The sequence below is a fragment of the Leucoraja erinacea genome, chromosome 10 (genome assembly GCF_028641065.1).
Source record: "Leucoraja erinacea ecotype New England chromosome 10, Leri_hhj_1, whole genome shotgun sequence".
Classification (NCBI taxonomy): Eukaryota; Metazoa; Chordata; class Chondrichthyes; order Rajiformes; family Rajidae; genus Leucoraja; species Leucoraja erinaceus.
The window spans coordinates 463,540-476,790 of NC_073386.1; the positions used below are offsets into that span (position 1 = coordinate 463,540).

Below are 13,251 nucleotides of genomic sequence, written 5' to 3' on the forward strand. Positions count from 1 at the left end.
CATAGTTCCTGAAGGTGGCATCACAGGTAGATGGGATGGTCAAAAAGGCTTTTGGGACATTGGCCTTCATCAGTCAGAGTATTGCGTATAGAAGTTGGGAGGTCATGTTGCAGTCATATAAGACTTTGGTTAGGCCACGTTTAGTGTATTGTGTTCAGTTCTGGGCACCATGTTATTGGAAAGATGTTGTCAAGCTGGAAATGATACAGAGAAGATTTACAAGGATGTTTCCAAGACTCAAGGGTCTGAGCTATACGGAGTGGTTGATTAGGCTGGGACGCTATTCCTTGGAGCCCAGGAGCATGAGGGGTGATTTTATGGAGGTGTATAAAATCATGAGAAGAATAGATCGGAATGACGCACAGTATCTCTTGCCCAGAGAAGGGGAATCGAGAACCAGAGGACGTAGGATTTAGTAGGAATATGAGGGATAACTTTTTGACACAAATAATGGTGGGTGTATAGAACAAGATGCCAGAGGAGATAGTTGTGGCAGGTGCTATAACAGAATTGAAAATACATTTGGACAGGTACATGGATAGGAAATGTTTAGTGAAATATGGACCATACTTGGGTAGATGGGATGGAATATCTTGGTTGGCATGGACGAGATGAGCCGAAGGGTCTGTTTTTGTGTTGTCTGACTCTATGATTCTATAACTCAATGATCACCTCTGGCAGCTCAAGTCAACTCGAGTATTTTATAGTCTTAAGTATCGAAACAGAACAATGAAATTTGCACTTGCAGCAACACAATAGGTTTTTAAACATGTATAGGAAAGGAACCACATATGCTGATTTAACCAAACCAAAAATAGTCACAAAACACTGAAATAACTCGGTGGATCAGGCAGCATCTCTGGAGAAAAGGAATTGGTGACGTTTTTGGCCAAACCCCTTCATCAGACTGAGGACATTACTTATTTATTTTCTCCAGCGATGCTGCCTGACCAGCTTTTTATGCCGATCTTCAGGTTTGTAAATTCGTCACTCAATAGAACATAAAATAAAAAGATCACAAAAAAGAAGTCAAGTTCTCTAACTTCAAGTAACCCTTGTTTTCCTTCTCCCGCCATCCCTTCCCCTTCCTAGTTCTCCGACCAGACTGACTGTTCCCCTGATTACATTTTATCTCTGCATGCTTCGTTGTCACCTTCTCCCAGCTAACAATGATCTATTCTACATTTTCCTTGAACTACATCCCCTTTGATATCTCACTTTCATGCCTTACTCTTCCTTATCTCTGTGTCTCCATCTCCCCTGACTCTCAGTCTGAAGAAGAGTCTCGACCCGAATCCGTTACCCATTCCTTCTCTCCAGAGATGCTGCCTGTCCCGCTGAGTTACTGCAGAATGTTGTGTCCATCCTCGGTGTAAACCAGCATCTGCAGTTCCTTTCTAGACATGAGGTCAACGGTCTCAGTGATTGACTGAAGAGTGGGTCGGGGGATGGAGTCCACCTACCACCACCGTGAGGATGAACCCGGTGCTGAAGAGGGCAATTGGGAGGCCTATGGCAGCTTTGATGCCGATGGTCATGGGGCACGGCCCACAGTCAGCCGGGCAAGTGTCACACCGCTCATCCACGTCACATACACCATCATCGCACACTAAGGTCAAATGGGAAACAGAAAGCACAGGTTACAATCTGCCCCTTGGAGACCCACTCCCCCTTCACCAACACCGACAAGAAGCTCAATTCAGTTTAGTTTATTGTCACTTGTACCGAGGTACAGTGGAAAGATTATGTTGCGTGTTAGCCTGTCAGCTGAAAGACAATACACAATTACATTCAAGCCATTTACAGTGCAGAGTTAGGCTAGATGCAGGAAAACATTTTCCCAATGTTGGGGGAGTTCAGAACCAGGGGTCACAGTTTAAGAATAAGGGGTAGGCCATTTAGGACTGATATGAGGAAAAACATTTTCACCCGGAGAGTTGTGAATCTGTGCAATTCTCTGCCACAGAAGGCAGTGGAGGCTAATTCACTGGATATATTCAAGAGAGAGTTAGATACAGCTCTTAGAGCTAACAGAATCAAGGGATATGGGGCAAAAGCAGGAACAAGGTACTGATTTTGGATGATCGGCCATGATCATATTAGACAATAAACAATAGACAATTGACAAAAGGTGCAGGAGTAGGCCATTCGGCCCTTCAAGCCAGCACCGCCATTCAATGTGATCATGGCTGATCATCCCCAATCAGCGCCTTTTCCTCATATCCCCCGACTCGCTATCTTTAAGAGCCCTATCCAGCTCTCTCTTGAAAGCATCCAGAGAACCTGCCTCCACCGCCCTCCGAGACAGAGAATTCCACACTCACAACTCTCTGTGAGAAAAAGTGTTTCCTCGTCTCCGTTCTAAATGGCTTACCCCTTATTCTTAAACTGTGGCCCCTGGTTCTGGACTCCCCCAACATCGGGAACATGTTTCCTGCCTCCAGCGTGTCCAAACCCTTAACAATCTTATATTTCAATAAGATACCCTCTAATCCTTTTAAACTCCAGAGTGTACAAGCCCAGCTGCTTCATTCTCTCAGCATATGACAGTCCCGCCATCCCGGGAATTAACCTTGTAAACCTACACTGCACTCCCTCAATAGCATATTGAATGGCAGTGCTGACTCAAAGTGCTGAATGGCCTACTCCTGCACCTATTTTCTCCCCAACAGAGGATGTACTTCATGCGACAGCTGAGGTAACGCTATCTGCCATAGGCAATGATGGTCCAATTCTACACTGCCATCATAGAGTCTGTCCTCACCTTCTCCATCATGGTCTGGTTTGGCTCAGCCACCAAGAACGACATCCAGAGGCTGCAGCGAATCGTTCGATCAGTTGAGAAGGTTGTTGGCTGCAACCTTCCCTATATTGTGGAGCTGTACACTGCAAGGGCCAGGAAGCGAGCTGGCAAGATCATCTCTGACCCCTCTCACCCTGGCCACAAACTCTTTGAATCACTTACCTCTGGAAGGCGACTCCGGACTGTCAAAGCCGCCACAACCAGACATAAAAACAGCTTTTTTTCCACGAGCACTGGCTCTACTCGATAACCAAAAGTCTGTAGTCTCCTTTTGCTCTGGCATTTTATTAAATTCACATGTTTAAACTATAATGTTTTATCCTTAATGTTTTATGTTTTATTCTTAATGGTTTACTATATGTCGTGTTGTTACTTGCGAGCGGAGCACCAAGGCAAATTCCTTGTATGTGAATGCTTGGCCAATAAACTTATTCATTTATTCATTCATTCATGCGTGATAAGGGAATACCATTTAGTGCAAGGTAAAGCCAGTAAAGTCCGATCAAAAATAATCTGAGGGTCACCAATGATGTCAATGAAGTCATGGTGCAGCTCTATAAAACTTTGGTTATAGGAATATTTGGAATATCGCTTACATTTCTGACCGCCCCATTGCAGGGAGGATGTGAAGGCTTGGAGAGGGTTCAGAGGAGGTTTAACACAATGATACAATAATGATAAGTTTTCCCTCTCAGCCCCAATCTCCTGCCTTCTCTTCATAACCTTTGATGCCCTTACTAATCAAGAAGCTATCAATCTCGCTTTTTAAAATACACAATGATTTGGCCACCACCATTCCACACACTCACCACCCTCTGACTAAAGAAAGTCCTCCTCGTCTCCATTCTAAAGGTACGTCTTTTTATTCTGAGTCCGTGCCCTCTGGTCCTGGACTCACCCGCTAGTGGAAATGCATGTGTGTTTTTGTGTGCGTGTGCGTGCGTGTGTGTGTGCATGTGTGTATACTTGTGTGTGTATGTGTGCAAGTGCAAGTGCGGGTGTGTCTAAGATAAAACTTCCACTTACAAGCGTGAAACAGCCCAGGAATGCCCCTGTAGTAGCAAAGAGCTTGTTACCTTGTGCGCTCTGTACATTTGTCTTTGCCTCCAAGGCCCCGTGCATTCGTCCCACCTTGACGTGTGCAATCATTGAAGTCACCCCAATCTGGACCAGCACAACCTGGAAACAGAAAGGAGTTGAGTCAGTTGCATCAAGCCTCTGCCTGGTCTACGATCTTAGCAAAGCCACACAATGTGGATCAAAGGGTTAAAAGAGTATTTTATTGTCACATGTACCAATTAAGGTACAGTGATACTCGATTTACCATACAGCCATACTAAAAAAAGCAACAAGACACACAACTGCAAAAAAGATAACATAAACATCCGCCACAATGGATTCCCCACATTCCTCACTGTGATGGAAGGCAATAAAATCTAATCTTCACTCTTTATTCTCCCGCGGTCAGGGCAGTTGAAGCCCCCAAGTCGGGGCGGTCAAAACTTTGGCGATCGGGGCGGTCGAAGCTCCTGCGGCCTGGAGCTCCTGAAGTCGGTCCCCAACCAGGGACCGCGAGCACAACAATTTTAAAGACCGCAGGCCCCTGCGGCTGGAGCTCCCGAGTTCGATCCCCAGCAAGAAACATCCAGCTCCTCGATGTTAGGCCACAGTGCGGACGGAGATACGATACGGAAAAAAAATCGCATCTCCAATGACGTAAGAGATTTTAAAAAGTTTCCCCCCCCACCCCCCCCCCCCCCCACCACCCACATAAAACAAAGCTAAAGAGCACTAAAACATACATTTAACACATACTCAAAATCAACAAAGAAGAAAAGGACGAGACAAACTGTTGCGAGGCAACTATTCGGGTCAAATTACCAACCCAAGTGGTCCTGAGATTGTACCTTAGTTGTCCAGTTCTTTTGGGACATCTTCCCAGCTTGCGACACAGTGTGGGTCATTAGTTTCCCATCATCTGGAACCCAGGGGCCACAGATTCCACCTTTTTTCTGAAACAGAGAACACTAGGGATTGAAGCTAAGGTCTGGTCTGTGTGATGGACCGGGCTACATCTATAGCTCTGGGTCACAGGGTCAGGGTTGGTGGCAATGCTAGAAGATAGTGGAGTGGTCAGGAACAGAAGATTGTTACCAGTGTTGGAGGGATGGAGACAGAGGCTGGTAATGGACAAAGGCAGGAATCTCATGGAGTCAGTTAGCATGGAAACAAGCCCTTCAGCCCAGCTTGCCCATGCTGACCAAGATGCCACATCTACACTAGTCCCACTTGCCTGCATGTGGTCCATCCACTAAACCTTTCAATCCTTTAATGTCTTTTCAACCTGCCTCAACTGCCCCCTTTGGCAGCTCGGTCCATATACAGTGCTCGCCTCTCTGTATGAAAACGTTTCCCCTCAGGTTCCAATTAAATATTTCCCCTTAAACCAATGCCCTCTGGTTCTTGATTACCCTGGGTAAAAGACTCTGTGCATTCATTCTATCTATCCCCCTCATGATTTTATACTCCTCTATGAGATCACCTCTCAGCCTCCTGCACTCCAAGGAATAAAGCCTCAGCCTGCCCAACCTCTTCCTATAGCTGAAGCCCTCAAGCCCCTGTATCCTTGTAAATCTTCTGAGTTGAGTTGATTGAGTCTGGTTTATTGTCACATATACCAGAGAGAAACGTTTATTGCATGCTAACTAAACAGCGGTAAGACGATTCTTGGTTGAGCCATCCAGAGTACAGATACATAGAAATGTAGAAGAGTCAAGTCAAGAGTGTTTTATTGTCTAATAATAATAATAATAATAATAATAATAATAAATTTTATTGATGGGCGCCTTTCAAGAGTCTCAAGGACACCTTATAAAAATTTAGCAGGTAGAGGAAAAACATGTAAGCGGAATAAAATAAATAGTAGAGACATCACCAGTACACAAATTAAAGACAGAATTCAATTCAAAACACAATATGAGGCAATTCAAGCACAGATGAAAAGGGAGGGGGACGTGGGGCTAAGGATAGGCAGAGGTGAAGAGATGGGTCTTGAGGCGGGACTGGAAGATGATGAGGGACACGGAATTGCGGATCAGTTGGGGGAGGGAGTTCCAGAGCCTGGGAGTTGCCCTGGAGAAAGCTCTGTCCCCAAAACTGCGGAGGTTGGATTTGTGGATGGAGAGAAGACCGGCTGATGTGGATCTGAGGGACCGTGAGGGTTGGTAGGGGGAGAGGAGGTCAGTGAGATATGGGGGGGCCAGATGGTGGAGGGCTTTGTAGGTGAGGATCAGGATTTTGTAGGTGATCCAGTGGGAGATGGGAAGCCAGTGAAGTTGTTTGAGGACTGGAGTGATGTGATGCCAGGATTTGGTGTGGGTGATGAGTCGGGCGGCTGCGTTCTGCGTCATATGTCCCAGTTAAAACAATGAAATTCTTACTTGCTGCAGCACAACAGAATATGTAATTATAATAAATAATATAACAAAAATTCAGAAAAATGAAAAGAAAGAAAAGGACATTTGACGATAAAACACCTCTTGACTCTTGACTCTTCTATGTTTCTATGTATTTGTACTCTGTGGATGGCTCGATTGCAACCAGGTATAGTCTTACCACTGTCTGGTTAGCAAACATCAAAAGTTTTTCTCTGTGCCTCGGTATGTGACAATAAACAACTCAATCAACTCAAACATAGAAACAAAGAAAATAGGCGCAGGAGGAGGCCTCTCTCACATCTCCCGCTGCTGAAAGACTCATCCATGCCTTCATCTCCTCCCGACTGGACTACTGCAACTCACTTCTCCTTGGCATCAGCTCCACCTACATCAACCAACTCCAACTGGTCCAGAACGCAGCCGCCCGACTCATCACCCACACCAAATCCTGGCATCACATCACTCCAGTCCTCAAACAACTTCATTGGCTTCCCATCTCCCACCGGATCACCTACAAAATCCTGATCCTCACCTACAAAGCCCTCCACCATCTGCCCCCCCCATATCTCACTGACCTCCTCTCTCCCTACCAACCCTCACGGTCCCTCAGATCCACATCAGCCGGTCTCCTCTCCATCCACAAGTCCAACCTCCGCAGTGTTGGGGACAGAGCCTTCTCCAGGGCAGCTCCTAGGCTCTGGAACTCCCTCCCCCAACTGATCCGCAATTCCGTGTCCCTCACCATCTTCCAGTCCCGCCTCAAGACCCATCTCTTCACCTCTGCCTTTCCTTAGCCCCACGTCCCCCTCCCTTTTCATCTGTGCATTAATTGCCTCATATTGTGTTTTGAATTGTATTCTGTCTTTACTTTGTGTACTAGTCATATCTCTACTATTTATTTCATTCCCCTTACATGTTTTTCCTCTACCTGCTAAATTTTTGTATGGTGGCCTTGAGACTCTTGAAAGGCGCCCATAAATAAAATTTATTATTATTATAATTATTATTATTATTGTTATTATTCGGCTCTTTGAGCCAGCACCGCCATTCATTGTGATCATAGCTGATCATCCCCTATCAATAAGCCTTCTCCTCATACACTTTGATTCCGCTAGGCCCAAGTACTCCATCTAACTCTCTTTTAAGATGATACATGATAAAGGGAATAATGTAAATAGTGTTTAGTGCAAGATAAATCCAGTAAAGTCCGATCAAAGATAATCCGAGGGTCTCCAATGAGGTAGATAGTAGTTCAGGACCACTCTCCAGTTGGTGATAGGATGTTTCAGTTGCCTGCTAAGAGCTGGGAAGCAACTGTTCCTGAATCTGGAGGTGTGCGTTGTCACACTGCTTTACCTTTCGCCGGATGGGAGAGGTGAGAAGTGGGAGTGACCGGGGTGAGACAGGTCCTGGTTTATGCTGCTGGCCTTGCCGAGGGCGCGTGAGGTGTAGATGGAGTCAATGGAAGGGAGGTTGGTTTGTGTGCACACTTTCCATCTTAGTTTTGGAGTAACGTAGGGCTGGAGGGGTTCACGGAGACAGAAGGGGGGTACGGATGTCCAGTGAATAATGGTGAGAGTGTATAAAGAGCCACCCACCATGAATGCCATTGGGCAGGAGTGGATGTTGGCGTGGTAAATGCAACAATTGCTTTCTGTCGCGTGTTTCCACTCAGATGGGCACTCGTTTTCTTCACAGAACCGTTTGGCCTCGCTGGCGTTGCTGCATCAAAGTGAAAAAGCAGACATTTTAAAAAATGTTTTGAAAGATACAGCATGGAAGCAGGCCCTTCGGCCCACCAACCATTGATCACTCGTTCACACTACTACTGTGTTATCCCACTTTCTCATCCACTCCCTGTTTCCACACTGCATGACTCTATGACTCTGTGATCTCACTTCAACCGTAGTCTACAAGGGTCCCAACACAAAACACCACCTATCCATGTTCTCCAGAGATGCTGCCTGACCCACTGACTTACTCCAGCACTTTGCGCCTTTTATTGTAATCCAACATCTGCAGTTCCTAGTGTTTCCAGTTTACTGTAGCCCATCTGTTTCAAAGAAGCTTCTGTCACTCTAGTCCCGGAGAAAGGTAAAGTGACCTATCTCAGTGCCCACCGCTCTGTAGCTCTAACATTGACCATAATGAAGTTTACTTTAGAGATACTGCATGGAAACAAACCCTTTGTCCCACCTAGTCTGTGCCGACCATCGATCACCCCTTCACACTGGTTCTATGTTATCCCACTTTTTCATCCACTCCCTACACACCAGGGGCAATTTACAGAGGGACAATTAACGTACAAACCCGCATGTCTTTGGGATGTTGGAAGAAACCGGAGCATGCAGTCACAGGGAGAACATGCAAAGTCCACACACAGATAGCAGCCGAGGTCAGCATCGAACCGGGCACTGTGGGTCTCTGACGTTGTGAGGCAGCAGCTCTACCCGCTGCGCCACTGTGCCACACATGTTCTATTGTTCTATGTTCCAGCTTCTTCCTCACCTGTGCTTCAGGATACCATTTTTCACAGCCATTTCATAGAAGGCATTGGATGCACTGACAGCGTAAGTGACGTTAAACTCCTCTCCACTCCGCACTTTCTCCGGTGGTCTAACTACCCAACTCATCTCCAATCCTGGAAGAACATGGACAGAAATCACAGTGAGATTAGTAGCTGTAAGTACAGCACATTTTCTAAATCTTCTACAATGCCGAGAATTATAATCTGTGTATCCCTTTCCTATATCGTACTTTTGACTTGATTGTATTTATTTATAGTATTATCTAATCTGATTGTCATTTCGTAAGTTCCAGGAGCAGATTTTGGCCCATCGAGCCTACTCCACCATTCGATCATGGCTGATCAATCATTCACTCATGTGTATTGCATGCCGGAGTAGTCGTCCCATTACAATCAGTATCAGTTCAGTTCCAGTCTAGTTTATTGTCACGTGTACCAAGGTACAGTGAAAAGCTTTTGTTGCGTGCTAACCAGCCAGCGGAAAGACAATACATTATTACAGTCTTGCCGTCCACAGTGTACAGATACAGGATAAAGGAAATAACATGAATAACGTTTCGTGCAAGGTAAAGCCAATAAAGTCTGATCAAAGATAGTCCGAGGGTCACCAATGAGGTAGCTAATAGTGCAGGACTGCTCTCTAGTTTTTGGTAGGATGGATGAGGGAAATTAGTAGCTGCAAGTAAAGACAATACATGATTACAATCGAGCCATTTACAGTGTATAGGTAGGTATATGATAGTTCTATGATATCTGACTTTCTCACCCATTCCCCACGCACTAGAGGCAATTTACAGAGGGCCAATTAATCTACAATTAATCTAATCTTTGGGATGTGGGAGGAAACCAGAGCACCTGGAGGAAGCCCACGCAGTCACAGGGAGAATGTGCAAACATTGGCAGCTCTCGGGGTCAGGATCAAACCCGTGTGTCTGGCGCTGTGAGGCAGCGGCACTACCCACTGCGCCACCGTGCCACCCTCTACTGCGTTACATCAATATACCTTATCGCGTACAGGCCTTACCAGCACAGTCAATCATGTTCTGCTCATCAGGATTCTTCATGGGCCAGCAGTCATATTCACTGTTGTCCAGGTCATGCCAGCCGTGTACAACCTTGGGAGGGAGATTACAGACAGACCCATCACCTCAGCCAGACACATGACAACATATATGTAGGATGCTTTCTGTTCATAGGTGTTGGGATGCTTTCAGTTCTGGGCCTCCTCCACTGTCAGAGTGAGGTCACACACAAATTGGAGGAACAGCACCTCATATTTTACTTGGGCAGCTTACAAACCAGCAGTATGAATATTGTTTTCTCTAACTTCAAGTAACCCTTGCTTTCTCTCTCAGTCCCTCCCCATCCAAGTTCTCTGACTAGTTTCACTGTCCTGATTCATTTTACTAATTGTATAACCATCTAACCATATAACAATTACAGCATGGAACCATCTCGGCCCTTCTAGTCCATATTGTCCGAACACTTATTCTCCCCTAGTCCCATCTACCTGCACTCAGACCATAACCCTCCATTCCTTTCCCGTCCATATACCTATCCAATTTATTTTTAAATGATAAAATCGAACCTGCCTCCACCATCTCCACTGGAAGCTCATTCCACACAGCCACCATTCTCTGAGTAAAGACGTTCCCCCTCATGTTACACCTAAATTTCTGTCCCTTAATGCTCAAATCATGTCCTCTTGTTTGAATCTTCCCTACTCTCAATGGAAAAAGCTTACCCACGTCAACTCTGTCTATCCATCTCATCATTTTAAAGACCTCTATCAAGACCCCCCTTAATCTTGTTATCATCTTCCCTCAGCCAATAATGAAGCATTCTATATTTCCTTCATCGTCGTCTGCTTTCACATCTCTATATCTCTAGTTTCTCTCTCCCCTGACTCTCATTCTGAAGGGTCTCGATCCGAAACATCACCCATTCCTTCTCTCCAGAGATGCTGCCTGTCCCGCTGAGTTACTAGCTACAAGGAGAGGTTGGACAAATTTGGATTGTTTTCTCCAGAATGCCAGAGGTTGAGAGGAGACCTGGCAAAATGACTAACATTAGCAGGCATAGATAGGGTAGACAATCAGAACCTTTTTCACAATATGGAAATGTCAAAGGCTAGAGTGCAGAGGTTTAAGGTCAGAGGGAAAAAGTTCAACAGAGTTGTGCAGGCAAGTTATTTTACACAGAGGATGGTGGTGCCTGGTACACGCTGCTGGGGGTGGTGGTGGAAGCAGATAAGATAGTGCCATTAATGAGACTTTTGGATGGGCAAATGGATATGTGGGCAATACAGGGATATGGATCACGGGCAGGCAGATGCAGTTAGGTTAACCTGTCATCATATTCAGTGGGGACTGTGAGTTGGATGGCCTGTTCCTGTGCTGTACTGTTCTATGTTCAGCCCCTTGGGGCAGTTCCACTCTTAAGTTCAATTATTTCTCAATTTACCTCATCTGCCCAGTTGAGTTCTGAAACCATTATCTCAGATATAAATCACAGCATGGGGTCAATGGACCCCATCCACAAAGTGCGAGCGGGGATCGCCGGTCGATGTAGGTGGGGTATCTGGAGAAGATTGATAGGTGGGGTATCAGGTCGAGACCCTTCTTCAGACTAGCTGAAATTTCGGACTTCCATCTAAAGAAGGGTCTCGACCCAAAATGTCACCTATCCATGTTCTCCAGAGATGCTTCCTGACCCACTGATTTACTCCTTTGCTGGATTTAAGATTCCCTTGTTTTTTTTAGCCCCCCCCCCCCCCGGAAAGACATTCTCATTAATCACTAGATCCCGTCCCCTAACCAACTCGATTACATCAGCAGTCAACCCTTCATTCTTATCTTTGTTGGAAACATCTGGATGAACCTCAGTACATGTGACAATAAACTAAACTAAACTAAACTGAACTAAACTAAACTAAACAACATGTTAATTGAGTTAAAACTAAGCCAGTCAGCATTGAAGAATGATCGACCGTGCAATTTATATCCCTGAGATCAAAATTGAGGTCAACGTGCCTCAAAGCCAGGCTCCAAGTTCATCAACACTGAGAACCCAGCAAAGTAAGACAATTACCCCGGTCCCTGACTCCCTCAACTAACAACCTTGCCCTCTCGATGTCTGCATCACAGTTTCCATTGCACCACCGGATACAGTTAATATCTCAGATCAAAGAACCTTGCCCTCTCGATGTCTGCATCACAGTTTCCATTGCACCGCCGGATACAGTTAATATCTCAAATCAAAGACCCTTCCTGGATTTAACTTTATAAATAAAGTTATTATTATTATTATTATTATTATTTAACAGAGAGTCTTCAACTGAAAACTTTACCTCTGTTCTCCTTTCCACAGACACTGCTCGACCTGCCGAGTGCTCCCAGCATTTTCCGATTTCATTTGTCAAGTCATGTTGTAAGTCGTACAGCACGGAATCAGTCCCTTCGGTCCAACTTGTCCATGACGACCAAAATCTAGTCCCCCTAGGCTCTTATCCCTCTAAATCTTTCCTATTCATTTGACTGTCCAGGCGTCTTTTAAATGCTATTATACAACCTGCCTCATCTACCTCCTTTGCCAGCTCGTCCCATACACTTACCACCCTTAGAGTGAAAAAGTTGCTCCTCAGGTTACTATGAAATAGTGCCAATGTCTTCTTAAACCTAATTGTCTCCTTAAACCTGGTTTGTGATTCCCCTACCCTTTTTAGAGGACTATCTATCATCCACACTCTCCGGTTATTTCAATCTATATCTGAACCATTTCTATAGGGTCCCGACCCTAACTCTCACCTGTCCATGTTCTCCAGAGATGCTGCCTGACTCGCTGAGTTACTCCAGCATTTGTGTCTTTTTTTGGAAACCAGCATCTACAGTTTTAGTTTAGCTTAGAAATAGAGCACGGAAACAGGCCCTTCGGCCCACCGCGTCCACACCTACGCTGTCCTGCACACACTAGGGGAAATTTACATTTTATACTAAGCCAATTAACCTACAAACCTGTACGTCTTTAGAGTGTGGAAGGATTCCGAAAATCTCAGAGAAAACCCACACGGTCAAGGGGAGAACGATTCAAAATCCCCAGCCTTTCGCTGCCAGCAGGTTGTTGGGAAATAAGACCCCGGCTGATCCAAGCAGGACTTCTTTCGGCAGGTCCGAGAGGTGATTGTTCACCAGTTCAGTTAAGTTTATTGTCACGTGTACCGAGGTACAGTGAAAAGCTATTGTTCAGTTTTTTAGTTTAGTTTAGTTTGCTTTCGAGATACAGCACGGAAACAGACCCTTCAGCCCACCGAGTCCCCACCAACCAGCGATCCCTGCACATTAACACTATCCTACACACTCTACGGACAATTTACATGTATACCAAGCCAATTAATCTACAAACCTGTACGTCTTTGGAGTGTGGGAGGAAACCGAAGATCTCAGAAAAAACCCACGCGGTCACAGGGAGAACGTACAAACTCCATA

General features: G+C 45.4%; 1 protein-coding gene across 1 annotated transcript in view; it reads right to left on the bottom strand.

Moving 5' to 3' along the window:
* Positions 1 to 13,251, bottom strand: part of LOC129701297 (atrial natriuretic peptide receptor 2-like) — a 73,437-nt gene that overhangs the window by 34,155 nt on the left and 26,031 nt on the right. Inside the window, exons 4-10 of the mRNA XM_055642464.1 lie at positions 9,792 to 9,882; positions 8,749 to 8,881; positions 8,126 to 8,137; positions 7,839 to 7,962; positions 4,711 to 4,815; positions 3,880 to 3,982; positions 1,464 to 1,609 (exon numbers count right to left, since the gene is read on the bottom strand). Of these exons, the coding sequence (XP_055498439.1) occupies positions 1,464 to 1,609; positions 3,880 to 3,982; positions 4,711 to 4,815; positions 7,839 to 7,962; positions 8,126 to 8,137; positions 8,749 to 8,881; positions 9,792 to 9,882 (714 nt within the window). The remainder of the gene's footprint in view (positions 1 to 1,463; positions 1,610 to 3,879; positions 3,983 to 4,710; positions 4,816 to 7,838; positions 7,963 to 8,125; positions 8,138 to 8,748; positions 8,882 to 9,791; positions 9,883 to 13,251) is intronic.